This window comes from Lutjanus erythropterus, chromosome 23 (genome assembly GCF_056507025.1).
Source record: "Lutjanus erythropterus isolate fLutEry1 chromosome 23, fLutEry1.hap2, whole genome shotgun sequence".
Lineage (NCBI taxonomy): Eukaryota > Metazoa > Chordata > Actinopteri > Lutjaniformes > Lutjanidae > Lutjanus > Lutjanus erythropterus.
This window is the reverse complement of record NC_139339.1, coordinates 2,713,557-2,734,158: the sequence shown is the minus strand read 5'-3', so window position 1 is coordinate 2,734,158 and position 20,602 is coordinate 2,713,557. Positions and strand designations below refer to the sequence as shown.

The 20,602-nt window shown below is 39.3% G+C and overlaps 2 protein-coding genes across 5 annotated transcripts; one reads left to right on the top strand and one right to left on the bottom strand.

Annotated features, from left to right (window-relative positions):
* Positions 1-2,122: 2,122 nt before the first annotated feature.
* On the bottom strand, positions 2,123-18,490 carry txk (TXK tyrosine kinase). 2 transcript variants are annotated; one of them, XM_084712780.1, is made up of 17 exons: positions 18,277-18,490; positions 14,458-14,656; positions 8,424-8,472; positions 7,592-7,673; positions 7,373-7,504; positions 7,222-7,286; positions 6,736-6,795; positions 6,531-6,585; positions 5,481-5,560; positions 5,253-5,377; positions 5,085-5,159; positions 4,417-4,588; positions 4,082-4,298; positions 3,313-3,377; positions 2,901-3,019; positions 2,427-2,584; positions 2,123-2,224 (listed from the first exon to the last, which is right to left on the bottom strand). In XM_084712780.1, the coding sequence occupies exons 2-17, from the start codon at positions 14,468-14,470 to the stop codon at positions 2,153-2,155; spliced, it is 1,539 nt and encodes a 512-aa protein (XP_084568906.1). In that variant the 5' UTR covers positions 14,471-14,656; positions 18,277-18,490; the 3' UTR covers positions 2,123-2,152. The 2 variants fall into 2 exon arrangements, with proteins under 2 accessions (XP_084568906.1, XP_084568907.1); XM_084712781.1 differs by lacking the exon at positions 18,277-18,490 and having other exon boundaries at positions 14,458-14,709.
* On the top strand, positions 16,031-20,219 carry LOC146305337 (uncharacterized). Of its 3 annotated transcripts, XM_084712926.1 has the most exons (5): positions 16,031-16,310; positions 17,192-17,456; positions 18,081-18,191; positions 18,508-18,972; positions 19,612-20,219. In XM_084712926.1, the coding sequence occupies exons 1-4, from the start codon at positions 16,297-16,299 to the stop codon at positions 18,598-18,600; spliced, it is 483 nt and encodes a 160-aa protein (XP_084569052.1). In that variant the 5' UTR covers positions 16,031-16,296; the 3' UTR covers positions 18,601-18,972; positions 19,612-20,219. The 3 variants fall into 3 exon arrangements, with proteins under 3 accessions (XP_084569052.1, XP_084569051.1, XP_084569053.1); XM_084712925.1 differs by lacking the exon at positions 16,031-16,310 and having other exon boundaries at positions 16,317-17,456; XM_084712927.1 differs by lacking the exon at positions 16,031-16,310 and having other exon boundaries at positions 16,317-17,456; positions 18,373-18,972.
* The last annotated feature ends 383 nt before the right edge of the window (positions 20,220-20,602 follow it).

Genomic DNA, 20,602 nt, shown 5'->3' with positions numbered 1-20,602 from the left:
ACAATAAATAATGGTAATTAATGGTTTAGTTCACTAATTAATTTATTAACCTAGAAATTGTAATCATTTCAATGTATTTTTTAATAATTCTGAGGTTTGGACACTTGACAAAACAAACATGAAGGCATCACTTTGGGTCTCTTGTTTTTTTCTGAATTTTTTTAAATCAAACAATTGATTGATCAAAGGGGAAAACGATCAATCCATGATTAATGAAAATAGTCATTAGTTGCAGCCCGAGCTCCACCTTAACCAACAACAGTAACAGTAAACTCAGCAGTAAAATCCTGTTTTTACATTAATGACTGAGTTATAATCTGATGACATCATATAAAATAGTACACAGTCATAGGGGGTATTTTACTGCATTTAGTACTTTAACTGCTGTAGTACTGCATTTTCCTTTCAGAGTAAAATTTTCAGTGCAGGACTTTAACAGTATTTTCACAGTGAGGTGGTTCAGTAAACTCTGAACTCACAGGGACATTATGAACCTCTATGGACAAATAAACATAAACAACAACATGCTGCGTTCACGTCCTGCAGTAAAAAGTTTGAACACAGAAACACACACTGACCTTACCGGCGAGTTCCTTAATCGCTTAAATCGTTGACCTTCCGTTATCAACGTAAACACTGGAGTAACGTTCCGTGTGTGTGTGTGTGTGTGTGTGTGTGTGTGTGTGTGTGTGTGTGTGTGTGCCGTGTCACGGTCACCGGAGAAGACAACTTCTGCATGAGTGTGTGTACGTGTAGCAATTACCTGCTGTCACCCTACACGTCGCCATAGTAACGGCCCCCGCCACGCTGCGCAGGCGGCGACACAACGTTACGTCAGCACGTTCTGGAACGCGCGTCACTGTGGAGTCTGTAAAGAAGTTCCTCACTTCTGTAAAACAGGTCATATTATTACTTATGTGATAATTAACATCCTGTATTTAAAGTAGGTTTGTTTTTAATGATTAATTTATTAATAACTTAACATTAATTACTAAACATAAGGATTAATATTTTAATACATTATTAGCCTGTATAGACTTCCCATGTCTACACTATCGTTTTCCTGTGATAAATCCAATTTTAAAAAAAGAGGGAAAAAAGGAAAGTGTAGCTGTTAGCAAACAAGCCATTAGCAAAAAGCTAGCACCTCTACTAACCTCTTGTCCTTGTATGAAAATATAATCTGTCAGATAGACATAAAGAATACTGTTTGTACCAGTATATATGTTTTTAATGAGTGTTTTTGTTATTGTTGTTTGTACTGAGTAAAGTATTAGTAAATATATGACTGGTATTTAATGACAACACTGAGTCACTTAAATTAGGTTTATCAGTAGGGCTTAATATATTAATCTATTTTTTTTTTTATAATTCCTTCACACTACATAAAAGTATATGAATAAATTAGTTTTCTTGCACTGAAACATTTTGCTAAATGTAATTAGCTGTTAGCAAACAAGCTGTAATCAAACAGGCTTAATATATGATTATAATGAAATTCATTCCAATTTTTACACTACATATACTGCAAGTATAATTTACATTTTCTTGTCTTGTTCTAAATGTAATTAGCCATTAGCAAGCAAGTCTTAAGCAAGCACCTCTACTGAAAATATTCTATAATATATATGATATAAAAGTTAAATGATCCATATTGTTGTTTGATGATCAGTGTGAGGCTCTGACTCTTCACAGCACCAACAGAAGCTCTACCACCTCCTGCTGGCTGTTTAGTGCACTGTGCACAGATGTGCTTCTGTTCTTCATTGAACAGTTGTACAGTCCCTGCTTCAGATTGTTTGGGTTCAGACACAAAGTCACAACTAGATGTTATTTGAAGTGTAGAAGTTCACATATGAAGACCAGCGTTTGTACATAAAGCACACGATCTTTGAAATTTTTGCATCTTTACCTGTAGTCTTTGGTTTTATGTGTTTTTCTGCAGGTAAAAATCACACAGCAGATTAAAATTGAAACCATAAAATCATAATTTAAAGGAGGAAAAGCATCTGTGAAAAGATTTTAATGAAAAAATAGTTATTTACAATCACAAAATACAGTTTGTGTACATCCATGACAACAGTAAAAAAAAACAGTTTGAACATTAGCAATATAATGTGTGTGCGTGTGTGTGTGTCTATGCGTGTGTTTATTAATCTGGGTTTTCTGCCAGTTTTCTGATCTCCGCCAGCAGCTCTGAGAAATTCGGCCGACCGTGAGGCCTCTACAGCAGCAGCAGCACCACCGAAGAAGAAGAAGAGCGGATGAGAAGAAGAACAGGGGGTTTGTCAACATTAAAAACTTCCAAACTTTTTTATTTTCTCTCAGTATAAAGTGTAACAGGAACATGTTGTGTTTGTTACATGCTGAATATTTTACTGCTGAAACAAAAACACTAATGAATGAGTGATTTGTTGATTGAGTACCTCGTGCCAACAGCGGTACATGATGGCGTAGAGCGGCTGTGAGGCGCGGTGTGGTCGGTACAGCCGGACTCCTCTGGTGATGTCATTAACCACGTCCAAGTTGCTGCAGTTTTCAAACGGAGTCCGACCCTGTGAGTAGATCTCCCACATCACCACACCTGCACGCGCACACGCACACACACACACACACACACACACACACACACACACACACACACACACACACACACAAATCATCAAATCTGACTTTGAAGAATTAAAAAAGTAAAGTATAGAAATTAACAAAATTTTACACACTGGACTTTTAATAAATTTAATTAATGATGAAAAAGTTTGAAAAATATCACATATCAGTATCTGTTATAGCAGCTTCCCATAACAAAGTAATTATACTAACTATTCCTATTAGTATCTGTAGTACTTTGAGTACTGATAAGAGTGAGTTGATGGTGATGTGAGTCTGTGGTTCCTCACCGAAGGACCAGACGTCAGACTTGCTGCTGTATTTACTGTAGTGGAGAACTTCAGGAGGAGACCACTTCACAGGGAACTTGGCACCACTAGAACTGGTGTACTGGTTGTCTAGAACGTATCTGCAAACGTCAACATAGAGTCAGAAGAACAGAACTGCCACAGCAGGAACAAAACACACGGTTTAAAATTAGTAAATGTGTTTATTTGCTGAGATTTGAGAAGAACGACACCAGTCTTATAACAGTTAGCTTAGCTTAACTTAGCACTAAGCTAAGCTAACCAGCTGCTGACTTTGGCTTCAAATTTACCAGGCAGATATGAGTCTGAACTAACTCTCAGCTAGACAGCAGTGAGCACACTACCAAAAAAGTCAGACTTATTCTTCGAAACTTGAAAAAAATGTGCTCCGTACCTGGTCATTCCGAAGTCGCTGACCTTCACCACGTTGTGATCGCTGACCAGACAGTTCCTGGCAGCCTGGACGACAGAAAAATAACCAGAAGACTCAGACAAATATGCACCAGAACCATTTCTCCCACAAGGCTATGTGAGAAGAGCGTCAGAGGTGTAATGTCACTTTCTTCTATATTATTGTTTAAGATTTAGAAATTATGAAATTATTTAGCTGCTACTTATATCGTACATATATGTTAGCTCCCTTCTCCCAAATTAGTTATTCTATAGTGAAACAATGTTTTATACTGAGACAAAATGTCCGAAAGTCAGATTCAAAAATACATAGATTTGGCTTCTTACACATAAAACATATGATGATTTTATATAATATAATACAACATTACAGATTATACAAAGTAATAATATATAAATTAAATAAAATTAGCTTAACCTTGACCAAATGCAATGTATTATTTGCAGCTGTGAAATGTACCTATGCATATTTACTCAGTACAAGTATTGATCATAAGTACAAATTCAAGTAAGTTGTACTTTACCCGTGTTTTTACATTTTATGTAACTTTATATTTCGGTCCATCTACATCTTTGGGGCAAATATTGTATTTTCAAACCATGTATTTTTCTCATAAACTGAACCATTCCTTGAATAGAGGAAATTCTCCAACCTCTTCAGCTTTAAAATCCCTCTACAAGCAGGAAAATGCATCATCACAAATCTAAAAACAGGAAATGTTTTGCGTAACAGACCACAGACGGAGACTCACCAGGTCTCTGTGGATGAAACTATGTGACTCCAGGTACTCCATCCCCTCACAGATGTCCTGACACATGGACAGAAGCCACGCCTCCTTCAGAGTCCCGCTCCTCTGCCGCAGGAAGTTCAGCAGGCAGCCGTTCTCCATGAACTCGGCCACGATCAGCAGGGGGCGCTGCTGCAGGCAGACGCCATACAGCTGCACCAGTTTGGGGTGGCACAGCCTCCTGGGAGACACAGCAGACACACACAGTTTCACTTCCTCAACTTCACAACAAAGTAGTAGTCAAAACTCTTTTGTCTCCATGTTGTCCTGATCCTCGAATCCTCTCCCCCCCCCCTTACATCATGACCTTGGCCTCCTCGATGAAGTCCTCCTCGTACATGGCTCCCTCTCTGATGGCCTTGATGGCGACTCTCTGCTGAGCCCTCCACTTGCCGAGCTTCACCAGACCGAACTGACCGCTGCCGAGCTCCTTCATGAAGGTCAGCTCACTGGGGTTGATCTCCCACTTCTCTGCAGGGAGGGAAATAAAGTGAGGCAGAGGAGGAAGAAGAGAGGTGAATGGACAGAAAAGAGGAAGGAGGTAGCACAAACAGAAGAAAGAGAAATGCAAGTTAGCTCTGCAGCATAGTTGGAATTATTGGGGAGCTAAGGAGGCTCAACTCTGCTAAAAAGGACTGGCGCTCCCCTGAAACTTTACTTTTTCAGACTGCACTTCCTGCCCCATATGTCAGGAAGTGTTCATTCATGAAAACAGCATCAGAGAGAAAAAAGAAGAACTTCACGAGTTTCAAGTTTGACATCCTGCTTCGGAGATCCATAAAGGAAAATCTGTCATTTTAACAGCGTTCATTCATTGCATTGTTCATTGCAAACCCAGACCAAAAACAGAGGAAAGAGCCCACCGAATCTGAGATATAAAACACCAGATCATCTGCATATAAAGGTACTTTACGTCGATCTCCAGTTTTAAACACCACAGTGTGTTTCTGTGTCTTTATTCATTCACCTGAGCTGAATCCTGATGTTGCAGGTACACACCTCCCCATGGGCCCCACTGCATACCGCAACCTGGTCACGAGACCTACACACACACGACAAACCATGTCAAATGAAGCGTTATGTGTAGCCGTTTTGTTTCGATTGTACCAACACACAAAGAGTGTGAGTTGTGTACCTGCTGCGTTGTGTTCATGGTAGTGTATGACATCAGGTATGGAGCTGAAGGTGTGTTTTTCTGCCAAGAAGAACTGTCCGGTGTCATTTATCTTGATCTGGTAATGTCTAATATCCCCGCCAGTGCTGCAGACATACACACAAAAACAGACACGTGAAAAGTAGGTGGTGACGGTTTGATATATATGTAAATTTGTGGTGTGTTTTTCTTAGCTGTGATGTTAATCACCTTAATGTTTTGGTATACACTGAGACGGTGTAGACTCCCTTCTGACTGGACTCCCGCACCACAAAACCACCCTCTTTATCCTGGAAAAAAAAGAGATAGTTTTACTTCACCAAAAAAAATAAAATAAATAAAAGTAATGAAATGTAAAGAAATAAATGGACATCTCTGACACCCTTCAACACTCGTAGCTGCTGAAACTAATGGTTATATTAATTCTTAATCAACAGATTTTTAGTTTGGTCTGTAAAATGGCAGAAAATATGTTAAAAATAGGGATGTTCTGATCAGATTTTTTGTTACCTATATCAGTGGTCTATGAGCCACATTGGCTGATGCTGATCATTATATGATCCGGTAGAGCAGAATTATAAGTCAGTTTGATATTAAGAAAAACTGGATTGGTAATACCAAAATTTACCACTAGATATCACCGATGATTCAGCTGAGTAGAACATGAGAGCCCATGAATGAGAGTTTTTCACAACATGTTTCACAATAAAAGCTCAAAAGTTCAGAAAAAAACACTATACTTTTAATTTGAAACAGATACAGGAAGTGTTTGTATTAACTGCATAAATGCAGGACTTTTAAAGTGAGTGGATCAAAACAAGGCTTTGTGCTTCTGCTATGTTACTGTAATGATAACCTATGGCTGGCTAGCTGCCTCGCTAACACAGCTAACACACGCGGGTTATCAGGGACAGGGTTGTATTAACAGCCAGTTGATCTGGACACCTCTACAAAAAAAATTCCACAGCAAAAATGATGTCTTTATACCTGTTGGTTTGTCTAACAGTTCAAATCAGTAAAATATTCAGTTTATTATCACATAAGACAAAGAAAAGCAGTGAATCATCACATCTGAGTAGCTGGAACAAGGTAATGTTTGGATTATTAGTTTGCTGTGGATCGACTAACTGATTAATCTCTACTCACAGTAAATATAAAGAGGTGTCTAACGCTGCTTCTTTCAGGTAGCAACAAACCTACATGTGTATTTAAACAGATGCATAAACAGACAGATGTTGAACCAGAGAGAAAGGTTGATACCTCCTGCCTCAGCAGCTGCTCAGCCTCTGTTCTCGTGATGTTCTTGCAGTACCACCTCCAGGGAGGAAAAGAAAACACGGTAATCAGTTTCATTGCAGCTTTTTACCATAAAAAGAATGAATCAAAATAATGAAAACTTAAATGTCCGGTTTTATGGAAAGATGATGCAGGAAAACAAGCAAACAAACTGCAATGCAAAACTCACGAGTTTGCCTCAATTCTGTTTTTCTCTGTCACGTAGTTACTGGGGATGAAGCCTTTATTCCTGAGAGAAAGGCAACATGAGCAGTTATGTGCTATATAGTGCTGGAGGCATAGAACATATGACCTTGGGAACTTAAGATCCTGGGAGCATAGAACCCAGAGAGAGCACTGGGGAAAACTGGGGAACATAAGACCCTGGGAACACAGGACCTTGGGAACTTAGAACCTTGGTAAGATAGGACCCTGGAAACATAGTGCACTATAGTTCCTATTATGTGCCATGTAAGTCTGGTTAACATATGACTGCAACACTATATACGGCTGAGGCTGATGGGAATGTATTTAGTTTTGCAGGTATTTGATTATAAATTAAAGTACTGCACGAAGTAGGATTTTAACCTGACGATGGTTCTAAACTAAAACTTCATTTAGAAACTCTTCTAACAGATTTGGGTTGTTTAAATTAAATACTTATAATTGGACTGACCCGTGTTTGTCCTGCGCTCTCCACCACAGCTGGTCCTGTTTGTGGAGGATGATGTACTCTTCTCCCTGTGGACACAACACACACTGCATCATCACACTTCTACTGCTGTCTGTGTGTGTTTCTACGTCTGTGTGTGTGTGTGTGTGTGTACCTGTTTGAGTGTGAGGTCAGTGTCCTCCTTAGCAGTGAAGTCATACATGGCGACGACACTTAGCAACCCCGCGCCTTCACCATCCTCATGCTCAGGAGGGGGCAGGGGGAGCTTCCTCCTCGACCTGTCGACCTGAGAGAGACAGAGACAAATTAAAAGATGAGAACATAAAACACACACACACACACACACACAACACAAACACACACTCTGTCTTACCCGGCAGGGGTGTCCTGGGTATCGTCTGCTCTGGAAACACAGGGAGGTGCTGCCCTCCAGCTCCATGCGGGTGCTGAACTCCCTGAAAATAATCAATCCATAAAGTTTTTTAACTTGTTTAACACAAATACATGAGAAAAATTGAAAAATACTTAAGATACCTTTTAACTACAAAAATGTAAATGTTATACCTCACTAGATACCCCAAAATCTTACCCACAATGCTAAATAATAAAGGTGCTTTAATCTAATTCCTCATATGACACAATAAAACTGGGTTGAACCAACAAAAGTTAATTTAACCTAAGATTAGTTCTTATCAGATTTAAGCAAAACTAGGGGTCTGTTTCAGTTGCTTGTGCTTAATTAAAAGCTACACTGTTTGCCAGATAGTTAATAAGTTAACAAAAATTTGCTAGATTGTTTTCTAGCTTGCTAAAAAAATTTACAAAACACTACATTGTTTACTGGGTAGCTAAAGAGCGGATAAAACATTCGTTGTTTTCCACTGGCTAAAAAGAAATTAGCTACAATGTTTCCCAGCTAGCTAAAAAAAAAGGCAGCCAATTTAATAGTTTAGTGTAAAATTCAAGTTAATACTGGATCACATTTTAAATTGGTGTTCGAGGGTCAAAAATGTAATAGAGTAAAAACTAAATGGAGGTTTACAGAAAGATTTAAATTTAATTTCTCTCAATTTTTAATTAGTCTGACGCAAAAATAATAAACCATAATTTAATCAGTTTTTAAAATTAAGCCTTGTTGGTGAAACTGCTTTTTTTTTTTTAAATTCCACCTTAGAAACCAAACTGTTGTTCATGACAGTTTGTACCTGGTCTGAACGGCACAGCAGCAGCAGAAGACTGAGCGGATGGAGTGATCTGGAGGAGAAGAAGAAGAGTTGGTGATAAAAAAAACACGTCAACACCACGCCTGCTTTCCTGCTATAGATCAACATTCAGCAGTTACAGTTGTTGTTTGACAGTTTCATAAGAAAAGTCTAAAAAACAATCGGAAACATAATTGAAAGAGACATTTGCATATTTCATTCTCATTAATCACCTTCTGCCACCCCGGGTTTGTCTTGGAACCGCTGAGAATGTGGTGAACTACACCTTTAATTTTAAATTACACAAGCTTTGTTCTGATTTATTATTTAATTTTAGACAATAAAGTGGGGAAAAAATGACTTTTCAAATCACTGTACTCCAACATGATGCCTGATGTAAGATTTAGGTTTGCCTAAAGACGACGACGATGATGATGATGATGATGATGATGATGATGATGATGATGATGACGATGATGATAATAACTCATTACAGAAACTAACAAGTAGAGCTGCACAATATGGTTAAAAATATCATGATTTTTGTGACAGATATTGAGAAATGATTCATGATTAGTGGGAATCACAGTATTTTTTTTCATTTGTGTGGGTTTGTAACAGCTTTTCTTATGTCAGAATGTGAATTGTAGCCCAGAGCTTCTCTGCAACACTACAGTGATACAATAATTTACTATAATGCTGTTTTGTCCAAAATGTAATCAGTTTATCTTTGAGTCCACGTGGTCATGTGTACCAAGTTTGAAGAAGTTCCCTCGAGGTGTTCTTGAAATATTTTGTTCGCAAGGATGTGATGGTCTGAAAACAGAAACCCTGTGATCGCGGACGCCGGCGTGGAGCTGTAAAAACAAAGTCTTTAAAGGTTTTTCAAGCATTCTGAATCGCAGAGGTCCTTCAACATACAGCCATGAATGTGCACAAAAAAAAAAAATCGGTTCAGTAGTATTTCAGATAAGCTGCGGACAAGCTAAACGCCGCTGATCACATACACACAAAGACACGCGATCACATGATCCCCTCCGAGCCTGGAGAGGATCATAAATGAGATGAAGTTGCATAAAGGGCAAAAAAGGAAAATGTACTCAAACTAACTTGTATTCAGTTTATACTAAACTCAAACCAATATATTAATCTTTCTGATTTTACTGAGGGTCACTAAAGGTCACTAAAACATCATAACTAATACTAACACATAACTTTTTATTGATTATTTACAGGCTGTTTGTTCATTAAGGAGAATAAGACAGAACAAACTTTGATGTTGCTTCAGTCGCCATGACAACCAAGTGTGATGGCTAAATTTGCTCATAAGGTTCAGGATTATTGATTAACGGAGAAACTGACAGGAGAGGTGGGGTCAGTTTTATCGCTTTGTTTAAGTTATTTTCTTTATTTATTCTTTATTTTTATCATTATTATTTAACTTTTTGTTTTTTTAATTATTTTTATTGTTAAAATATATTATATATATGTTTTTTTAAATGTTAAATATTTAAATATTTAGGTGAACGTTTACATCTGAATATAAAAACACACCTTCAACACAGCTGTGGACTATAATGCAGTTATAAGCTGTATTTGAGCACTGTGTCACGTTATGAATGCTGTGTCTTGATAAAGGTCTCGTCGTGTCTCAGTTTTGTTTTAGTTGAACCCTCTGTCTGTCTGTCTCTGTGGTTTTGAGTAGGAGGTCTTTGTCAGGAAGTGTAGTTTCCTTTTCTCCAGAACTAACACACTCTGTCTCTCTCTGTAAGTGTGTTTCTGTGGGCGAGCGACACACACACAGCTGTGCGTGGGTCATTTTCTCACCATTTATGTTATACGTATATATGTATGTGTGTGTGTAGCGTCTTCCTGTTTCTCTTCATGTGTCATGAGTTTGACTGTTGAAGATAAGCGAGTCTACGAGCACAATACACACACACACACACACACACACATCTGCAAACCAATGGCTGTCATGTGATTTGAAGGTGACTACCAAAATAAAAGCTTCCCTCCTCTCCCGACTAAAGTCGATGACATATGTTGCCATGAACTCTCCTTCTTCTTCTGGTGGTTTGTGGTGAACCAACATCCCATCAACGCTCTCTCTCTCTGGTGTTCTTTAAACCAACAAGTTCCTTCCTTACAGCCAGACTGAACACTTAAGATTTGGGCTTTTGGATAAATTAAGACAAATTTATAAAATCATCCCTAATTGACAATATTTCCATGTTTTTCGAAGTTGGGAGTAACATGACTGAGATTTACTCCAGATAAATTGAAGGTACCTCAACTTTTCTTTAATATTTCCATTTCATGCTACTTTGTAATTGTATTTCACTACATTTTAACTCCTAGTGATGTTAGCTACACAGACCAACCGCCAACACTAGCAACACAGACCAACCGCCAAATTTAGCTACACAGACCAACTGCCAAAGTTACACAGACCAACCACTGATGTTAGCTACAAAAAACAACCGCCAACGCTAGCTACACATACCAACTGCTAACATTAGCTACGCAGAGCATCCACTAACATTAACTATACAGACCAACTGCTAACATTACCTGCACAGACAAATTGATAGCTACACAAGCTAACCACCAAATTTAGCTACACAGACCAACTGCCAATGTTAGCTACACCAACCGTCAACTTTATCTTCACAGATTAACTACTAACTGCTTATCTACATAAAACAACCGCCATTGTTAGATACACAGGAGAACTGATACTGTTCAAGGTAATGCAAAAGTAACTGAAAGTAATCAAGTTATGTTACTTGTGTATATATGTAATCATCAATATTGTGATACTTGGTTTAAGTTACTGACTAGATCACCCTCATATTTTTAACTTTGCTCTCCCCAGTCTCACTCCAACGCCCCAATCGACCCAACCCAGATGATGCAACAAGTACCAGCCAATCAGAGTCAGAGTAGGGTGGGTCACATTTTACAGTATTTACTACCAAAGATTTTTTTTTTCTTTTTTTCTTTTCTTTTTCTTTCTTTCTTTCTTTTTTTTTTTTGTTAAGACAAACAGGTGCTTAACTCTGAGACGAACATGGGAGACACAAACATGAACTTTTCTGAAAGAGCCAGTTTGACTTCAAAAGGACACTTCACACTTCCTGTCAGGGGAGCTGTCCGTTTTAGCCCATGAGAGAAACAGAAGTGAAACTTCACTTCATCAACAGACTGTTTCTATATACTCAGCAGATCAGAGAGGCTGCTCTGCCTACCGACAGACAGAGAGCGAGAGAGAGACAAGACAGTGTGATGGAGAACACTTGAAACAATCTATGAGATCTTATCAAACAATTCAGACCCAAATCAAAACCAAATAGTAACTAAATTAAATGAATTAGAATTGGCAGTAAAGGAAAATCAGAATCCCCCGGACTCCCCAGTTACTAAAAGAAAAACTGTGTGCACTAAAACCCCAAAAGGTGAATGTGAACGAGATGCTGAGACACACACAAGACCAAGATTCAAGCATGTAGGTCACTTCCCTGGAATCATGGTTGCATAACACCAATTTTCAAATCCGGAGATAAATTTGACCCAAATATTATGTGAACAGTAGTCTGTACCTGACAAACACGTCAACCAAAACAAGAACAAAAGCTTTGCATGTTTCATAGATTTAAAAAAAAAAGCTTTTGATTCTATTTGGCACAAACGGTCTATTTTATAAAACATGAAATAATTAAATCAGTGTTCACAAACAGTATAAAAATTGACAACAGACAGACATTTTTTTTCTACCAGAAGCAGGGAGTGAGGCAGGTTTGTTGTCCCACTCTATTCAATATATTCTCTATATTAATGAATTTGCATCAGTCCTGGAGAAATCAGCAGCACCTGGTCTCACTCTACATGACTCAGAAATCATGCATTTAGATTTCTGCAAGAACATATTGCAGGTACACAGAAAAACCACAAACAACGCCTGCAGAGCTGAATTAGGCCAAAACCCTCTAAACATCGAAGTTCAAAAAAACCCCCTGCAATACCAAGAGCTGAGCAAAGAAAAGAGCCCCCTCACCCAGCCGGTCCTGACGCTCAGGTCACGTTCTAACCCTGTTCTGCCTCAGGACCGGTCTGAGAACAAATCAGTTAGGGTCGACACAACAGAAACAAAACTACATCAGCAGTTGGAACACAGATAAAAGCACAGAGCAAAACGCAGTGCTGTCTGGCCCTAAACAGACAGTACAGCGTGGCAGATTACCTGATCACAGTGAATGATCACAAACAAAGAACCACATCGACACAGTACAGACTCGGTGACCACAGCCTGGCCGTCAAGACGGGCACGTTCCAAAAATCATGGCTCTCCATAGATGTTCTGACAGAATGCATAAAGGTCCAGTCCGTCCAAAACAAATATTTAAACAGAAACACCCCAAATTCAACCACATAAACAACATGTATGTTCTACTAAGAACCCCTGATTATAGTGAGAAAAAAAAAAAACCTTGACAGAAGAACTGTTCCTTCCAAAAAGGGTTCCCATAGTCTGTGAAAAGTTTCACCCAGAGACACTTTGGAGAAGTTCTACAGAGAACCCCTCTATGGTGTAATGGTTCCACCCAGAACCCTAATTCAGAACCTTTCCAACTTCTGGGAGTTCTTCTACTGAGACCCTTTTTATGTAGAATCCACCCAGGGGGTTCTACTGAGAACTCTTTTATATTATGGTACAAAGAACCCTTGACAAAAAAAAAGAGTTCATAAAACATTTCAACAGTCCTGTGAGTCTGTGAAAGGTTTCACCCAGAAACATCTTAGAGAGGGTCTACAGAGAACCCTTTTATAACGCAATGGTTACTGTAATGGTTTGACCCAGAATCCTCTGTGGGGGTTCTATTCAGAACCTTTTCAACTTTTGGGTGACAAACAAGAACCCAACCAAGGTTCTTCTACTGACAGCCTTTTTATATTCCAATTGGTTTATCTAGAGCCTGTGCAGGGGGTTCTACCAAAAGCGTATTTATAATTAAAGAGGCTTAATTAGAACCCACCCACGGGGGTTCCTCTGAGAACCCTTTTATGTCATGATACAAATAACTCTAGACAAATGAGTTTAAGATTTTAAGAGTCTTTGAAGAACTCTTTTATCCAAAAATGGTTCTTTGGATGAAAACGGTTCTTAATGGGATGCCTAGTCTGTGAAAGATTTCCCCAGAACTGCAGAGAAAAGGTTCTACAGAGAACCCTTCTATGTTGTACTGGTTCCACCCAAAATCCTCTCTTGGGGTTCTATTCAAAAACTCCATCTTCTTAATGCAAACAAGAACCTGACCAGGGTTTGCCTACTGAGAGGTTCTCCAGAGAACCTATTTAAATTCTAAGCGTTTTATGTAGAATCCATCCTGGGGGTTCTACAGAGAACCCTTCATATTATGGTACAAAGGACTCTTGACAAAAGAGTTGTTCAAACATTTCAAAAGGTCCCTGAAGACGTCTTTCTTACAAAAACAGTTCTTTTGATGAAATTGGTTCTTAATGGAACCCTTAGTCTTACAAAGAACCCTTGGCACACTCTTTCTTCAAAAAAGGGTTCTTGAGAAACAAATGGTTCTGGGTAGAACCTCAGCCCTTCAAGAAGAACCCGTTTGAAACCCTGATTTCTAGTTGTCGTACTCGTATCCTGTACGTATGTTGACATTTAAACTTTTTTAAAAAAATCTTTTTGCTCATTTTATCACATTTTCACTGTAAATGTTTAAACACATTTCCTCCTTTGATTCTGTCGATTCTTCGTAGTTTATTTTTCACACGGTGACTGAGCTGAGATTCACACTACTTCTCACACTTTCTGCTCATCGTGTCATCTTACCGAAAGTGTCGGTTCTGCAGGTTTGTTGAGTGTGTTTTTAGATTTTGTTTGCTGTATCCTGCTGCTGTTTTGAACGGCCTAAAGTTACGTTTGTTCTCAAAACAAAGCGTTTATTAAATTCCCTCCTGTAAGTTGTAGTTTATTAAATCTGCAGATACAGATGCAGTCGGTTCAGGTACTTACTTGAGTGAATCATGATTGACTGCCTGTATGTCTCCTCTTCTTCTTCCTCTCTTTCTCCCTCCTCCTCTTTTTCTATCTCTTCTTCAGCTCCAGCTTTTCGTCTCCAGCTTGTGTTTTTGAAGGTCGGGGATGATTTCTCTGTGATCAGTTTTGTCAACAGGTTCGATGTGACGCCAAAGGTGAGGAAACCTCAAAATAGCTGTTTGACAGAGATGGAAGGAGAGGGAGGTAAAGACAAAGAGAGACAAAGAGAGAGAGAGAGGTGGGTGGAGGAAGTAGAGAAGGTGAAGTCAATAGAGAGAAGACATGGGGACAAAGAAGAAGAAGAAGAAGAAAGAGATTTTATTTCAAGCATTGCTTCTGTTTTTGTCTGCTGCAGCCACAGTTTGATTTAGTTTTATTTAAAAACAGATTCTTTTGTACGTTCAGTGTTTACAGAGACATGAAGATGAAGAGATGGAGAGGAAGTGAAAGAATGACGTGAACAAAACCACGAAGCATCCTCCGTCTTTGTGAACAACTGCAGGAAGAACACACACACATTCACACAAAACATCCCCTATAAAACGCAAAAATTGACTCTTAATATAAATTTAGTTGGTTTTCTGACAGAAGATACTGGGAAACATCCAGGATGGGTTTGAATAAAAGAGCAAACATGAACTTTGAATTAAACCAACAGTTCTCATCATCATTCTTTGTTATTTGATGAAAACTCATATTCAAACTAATGTTATTAAAACCAGATTAAAGCTGACCACTGCGTGGTGCAGCTCAAGGTACTTTTGTTTCCCACCGCAACATAAGCAGGATTCTGGGTGATCGTCATAGCGACGATGCCTGAAACTGCCCGATGTCAGGTTCAATGCAAACGGGACACAGGAGATCTTTTCTACCTGTGGTTATCAAACTGTATGACTCCTCCCCCTTCTGCAGGAAGGAAAACTGACACATTGGACCGAGAACACTAACACCAACACTGTGTTCAGTGTTACTTTGATCATTATGCAGTATTTTGGGCAATATTACGTTCATTGTCATGTGCATTTTCAGGTTCTATTACGTTTAATGTCAAGTTTTAATATCAGGTATAATATTAATTTTCACTGCCATGTGCAATATTAGTTTTCGATATCAGGTGATATATAATGTGCATTATCGTGTGCAATATTTTCAATATCGGGTGATATATAATCAGGGGCTATACAACGTTCATTATCACATGGAATATTTTCAGTATCATGGGCTATATTATAAAGCATGCAACTGGTTACTGTAACGAGTGACAGGTTCTGGAAAGAGTAGAACATGTACTGACTTCATGCCAAAATACCATGCAGTTTGCAGAAGATGGAGTGAGTTTAACACTGGAAGATTAGACTGTGTGTGAGGACACGATGTAAGAAAGGTGATTTTTTTTACGTGTCTGATGAACACAGGTTTAATTAAAAGACTGTAACAGAGTAAAAGAGGTAGACGACTAAAGTCTGAGGGAGGTAGCAATGCAGCGTGCAGGATGACAGCTACCATTAAACCCCCAACGAAGAAGAAGAAGCCTGACTTGTCTGCTGTATTCATGCGCGCACACCGGTTTGTCGTTGGTGGTGATGCGGCTCACTTTCGATTTTACTTGTGTGCAAGCGCGACAAGATGGTTTATGTGTGCTAGAAATGCCTTAAATAAAATAACGAGATGCTCGCCGTGCACTTTGTGTCAACTGTCTTTCTAACGGTGCGATGACGCGAGGCTGAAGATGCGGCTAGCTCAGGTGATCAGGAGTTTTCGTGTATTTAGTGAACATTTTTACCGGTCGGACTAAAAACACAGCTGCGAAACCAGATGTGCGATAAGAGGTAGGCGTTTGTTGCTGCAGTATTATGTAGTAACTGTAAACGTTAGCTAAATTCCGAGCTAATTTCTGCTGGGAATGGTCGTATCTTGATGGTAACCTCAGGGCTGCGAAAGGTCCCGCGAGACTTGTGATTTTATGTCAAACCATGTTCTTTCTTTCATCATAACTAAACGAGTTTTATTTCTAAACCTACCTAGTTCCCAACCACAGTGTTGTCCCATTATAAAACATTTAAAAAAATATTTAAAAGTGAACAACAAAGAAACGGCGAGTACAAATCTCTCGAGAGTTTGATGAATCTAGGGTTGTCATCTAGACACGACGGTTACGAACTTCAAAACGGAATTTCGTTCATGTTATGTTGATGTCCAAGCAAGTATTGATGATAACTTAAATCAGGCGAGGACATAAATCCCTTATTGTGTGTTACATCTACCGAGAAAGACGAGTTCTCCTGTTACCGGAGCCGTGACTACAATGCCTACAGTGACCAGGTGGCATTGCGGGCCGCTGAAGATCTCGCGACAGTGGTCATTTAAACCCAAAAAATAATGAGCTTTCCCTAACCCTAAGTAAATGTTTTCTGTCCCTAAACCAACTCAACTTTTGACCACAGCTTTGCCACATTATAAAACATAATTAGTTTGTGCAAGTTAAACAATATAGAAACAACGCGCACAAGTCTCGCGAGAGTTTGGTGCGTCCCTTCATAAACCCGCCCAAGTCGTGGAGGTGGGTGTTTCAAACGCTGCTCTGTGTACAAAACATCAGAAAGGTGTCTTAAATACTTAACTTTTTAATCGAAAAACCTGAAAAGCGCGGAGTTTTATAGACTCCAAACATGCCTTCTTACTGTATCGTTCCTGGATGTGACAACTACAGAAGGAAGAGGGTGGAGGGAATCACCGTGAGCTACCACCGGTTACCGACAGACGGTGACCGGTGTAAAGAGTGGCTCCGAGCGATCAAAAACAGCAAATATGACGAGAACACACCGGTGTCAGCGGTGGGCAGCCTGCGGGTCTGCTCTTTACACTTCACGGCAGAGGATTATGTGAGGGACATGCAGGCGGAGATGATGGGAGGCGTCAGTAAGAAGGTGCTGAAGACTTCTGCTGTTCCCTGTCTGTTAGAGGGACGAACACAGGTAAACTAACTGCTCAGGTACTCGATTACTTTATGTCACATCTGGATTACCTCAAAACGTCTTTTTTCACTGGAGGCCCAGGCTGGGTATCAATTTAGATATCCCAAACTGATTTGGTTTGATTTGATTTACAAGGTCACGATTTGACTGGATATCAATATTGATTTAATTCGGGATATTTCAGTTACAGCCTGCCGGACATTGCAAAGAAACACGCACATTATGAGATACTACAGCAGTAATGTGATTACTTTGAGGTGTGCTTTTATTCGAGATACAGTGGGTTAATATGACCTTTTTTTTTTTTGAACTGCCCCACAGCACCTTATCAATTACCCCCAACAAGGGGCAAAGGGAACTCTGACTTCTCACTTCTCTTATTCTTATTGGTGAAAATATATCAGTTGTATTATTAATTAGTGCACATATATACAGTATGTTTCTTATCAAAAGATGCCTGGTGTATCTCAGGTGTCTCTTTTTAAATATGCTGTAGTTCATACACTTCACTGATAAACCACAGTATTATAGAGAAACATGAGGCTTCATGATCAAACAAAGTTTTTAATATCACACTGAGCTGACTAGAAGTGCAGCTGCTAATCGATGCTATTTTCGTTGCAGACTTTAGAGCAGACTGCCGGCACGTCAGCTGTGTCCAGCTGTGGAGCAGAAACACGAGCTGCTGCTGCTGCTGCTGCTTCGGCCACCGGTCCAGATGGACTCCATCCACAGGTAAGACGGGACTGTAACTAGAAACTGACACTAACCGAAACTTTACTTTGAGCTCTGCTTCTGTGCAAAACTAACTGAACCTCACCTTTTCTCTGCGGTCGAGTCTCATTTCGTGTTGCGTGTTGTTGTTCCTCTGTGGTTAAGAACGAGGCCTCTCAGGTGAGCCGACTGTCATCTGCAGGTGCTTTCACACCTGTAGTTCGGTTCATTTGGTCCAGAACAAACAGTGATGGCGCATCATCAGGACCCACCGAAGTGAATACTGAAAGTCACTGTGCACACTCAGGTGTTTGTGTGTGTCTGTGTTGTTTGACAGCTGCAGGACACCTGGGCGGTAATGGACAGATCAGACAGCCAGGTCAAAAACACAGGTGAGTCAGTTTATTGTGGTTTACAGGTGAACATGTGATCGATCATTATATGTGTTTTATGCAGCCACACAGGATTGTTACGGTTACTTTAAAACTGTATTTTGACATTGTTACTAATTACCTGTTAAAAAACTAATGTAATCCAAGTATCACTGTGTTAAAGTAATGCAAACAGAAGCAAACTAACTGATCGAAAGGAGCTGTAGACCAACAACTCCTGTGTTCTTTGAATTAAAATTACTGTTTTGCTTTGGAGAGAGCGATATTTGTCTCACATGATGGCGATTATATGAACTATCCCTTTAAATATTCTCTTTCAACCAGACAGAGTGTTTTGACTGACCATACTGATGTTAATTCACAGATGATCGAGCAGATTCACCGGAGACGTTCACTGAAACCGTGGAGAAGTAAGTCAATAAATAATGTCCTTCACATTTCACTCAAAATAAAACCATGCAGCTCAGAATATGTCAGACTTCCTGTAGTTTACTGCATTCACATGAGAAAAAACATGAATCTATGAGATGAAAAAGAAAATATGGTTCTGTTATTCTACATTAATGAGATTTTCATGAAAATATTTCATTAAATCAGAAAAACAGATTTTCATAGAAAATTATCAGAAATAGAAAAGCAGCCGATTTTTTTTTAACATGAAAAATTCTCAGAAATCCAAAAATACATTTTTATTTTTTTTTTACATGAAAATTTCTCATATATTTAGAAAAACAGGCTTTTATTTATGGGAAAGATCATCTTATGAGTACATGAAATGTCTATTTTTTTAACAAAAAATTCAGAAAAAATCTTCAGAAATTCAGAAGCAGAATTTTTTACATGAAAAATTAGCTCATAAATTCAGAAAAACAATTTTGTTGCATGGAAAATTATGTCAAATTCACAAAAGCAGACTTTTAATATGAATAATTTAATAAAAACAGAACCTTTTTGTTCTCAGGTGAATGCAGGTCAAACCTCCGTCACCAAACACTTGGTGTTTTCTGTCCACCTCATTATTCTCACCTCTCTTTTCTGCCCGGTAACAGACCGACTCGGCACCACATCGTCGACGAGGAGGCCATCCTGCAGCTGATGAAGAACTGCCCGATGTGCGACAGGAAGTGCCGCTGCAGCAAACGCACTCACGGCCCGTACCTCGTCGTCTACCAGAGCTGCTACTTCTGCCACTATCAGCGCAAGTGGGCGAGTCAGCCCGAAGCCAGGAACATGAACACGGCTCAGACGGCGCCCAAGAAGAAACCGAAACCCAAGAACAAAGTGGCCGGAAACGCCAAGTCATCGTCGCAGGTCAATAAGACGAACGTTACTGAATCCTCAGAGTCCCACGAGCCATCAGAGACCTGAGGACATCAGTGGACACGCTGTCTTTTATATGACTGACTTTCAGGAATCTGAATTTGGGCACAAAGACAGTTCCAGCTGTGTCTTAAAGGGCAGTTCCATCATTTTTTTTCTTTTCAGGTTTTTCCATTATTCTGTAGCTTCCCAGTAATGTTCTTTATAAATTCATATGCAAACGTTCAGATTTTGGTCGAACTTCATGTTTTAACATCAAAATACTGTTTTTCTGCAGATGTTTGTGTTTGGTTCCTACCGTGGTACGGAATCGTGTTCTGTTATCGTGACGTCCCGATATTTCAGACTAATCCAAAATACGAGGATATATAAGATCTAGATCTAGATGTAAATCTGTAAATAGAATAAAATTCTACAATAATATTCTTAACGGCCGTTTTCTCAAAATGTGTTTTTTGTCATACAGAAGTAAGGGTTCCAAAAGGGTTCTTTCTGAAGGGCTGTTTTGCGCAGAACCGTTTGCTTCTTTTAGAGGAAAGGGTTCCTCAAGGAGTCTTTGTAAGTCGGTTTCATTTTTTGGAAGAAAGTTCTTCAACAAGGGTTGTGCCATAATATGAAAGGGTTCTTGGAAGAACTCCTTGGTGTGTTCTAGATGACACCCTTGGAATTTAAAGGGTTCTTTTTTTAGAGCTACTTGGGTGGGTTCTCGTTGAAAACCCA

What these genes read in the sequence shown, in the direction of transcription:
- txk (XM_084712780.1), bottom strand. An exon ending in CTGACCTCACACTCAAACAG is followed by an intron (nt 7,287 to 7,372) that starts GTACACACACAC and finishes TTGTGTCCACAG; the next exon opens with GGAGAAGAGTACATCATCCT. An exon ending in CCATGAACACAACGCAGCAG is followed by an intron (nt 5,160 to 5,252) that starts GTACACAACTCA and finishes GTGTGTGTGTAG; the next exon opens with GTCTCGTGACCAGGTTGCGG.
- LOC146305337 (XM_084712925.1), top strand. Translation starts at nt 17,151, where the DNA reads ATGCCTTCTTACTGTATCGTTCCTGGATGTGACAACTACAGAAGGAAG. An exon ending in TGTTAGAGGGACGAACACAG is followed by an intron (nt 17,457 to 18,080) that starts GTAAACTAACTG and finishes TTTTCGTTGCAG; the next exon opens with ACTTTAGAGCAGACTGCCGG. An exon ending in CAGATGGACTCCATCCACAG is followed by an intron (nt 18,192 to 18,507) that starts GTAAGACGGGAC and finishes GTTGTTTGACAG; the next exon opens with CTGCAGGACACCTGGGCGGT.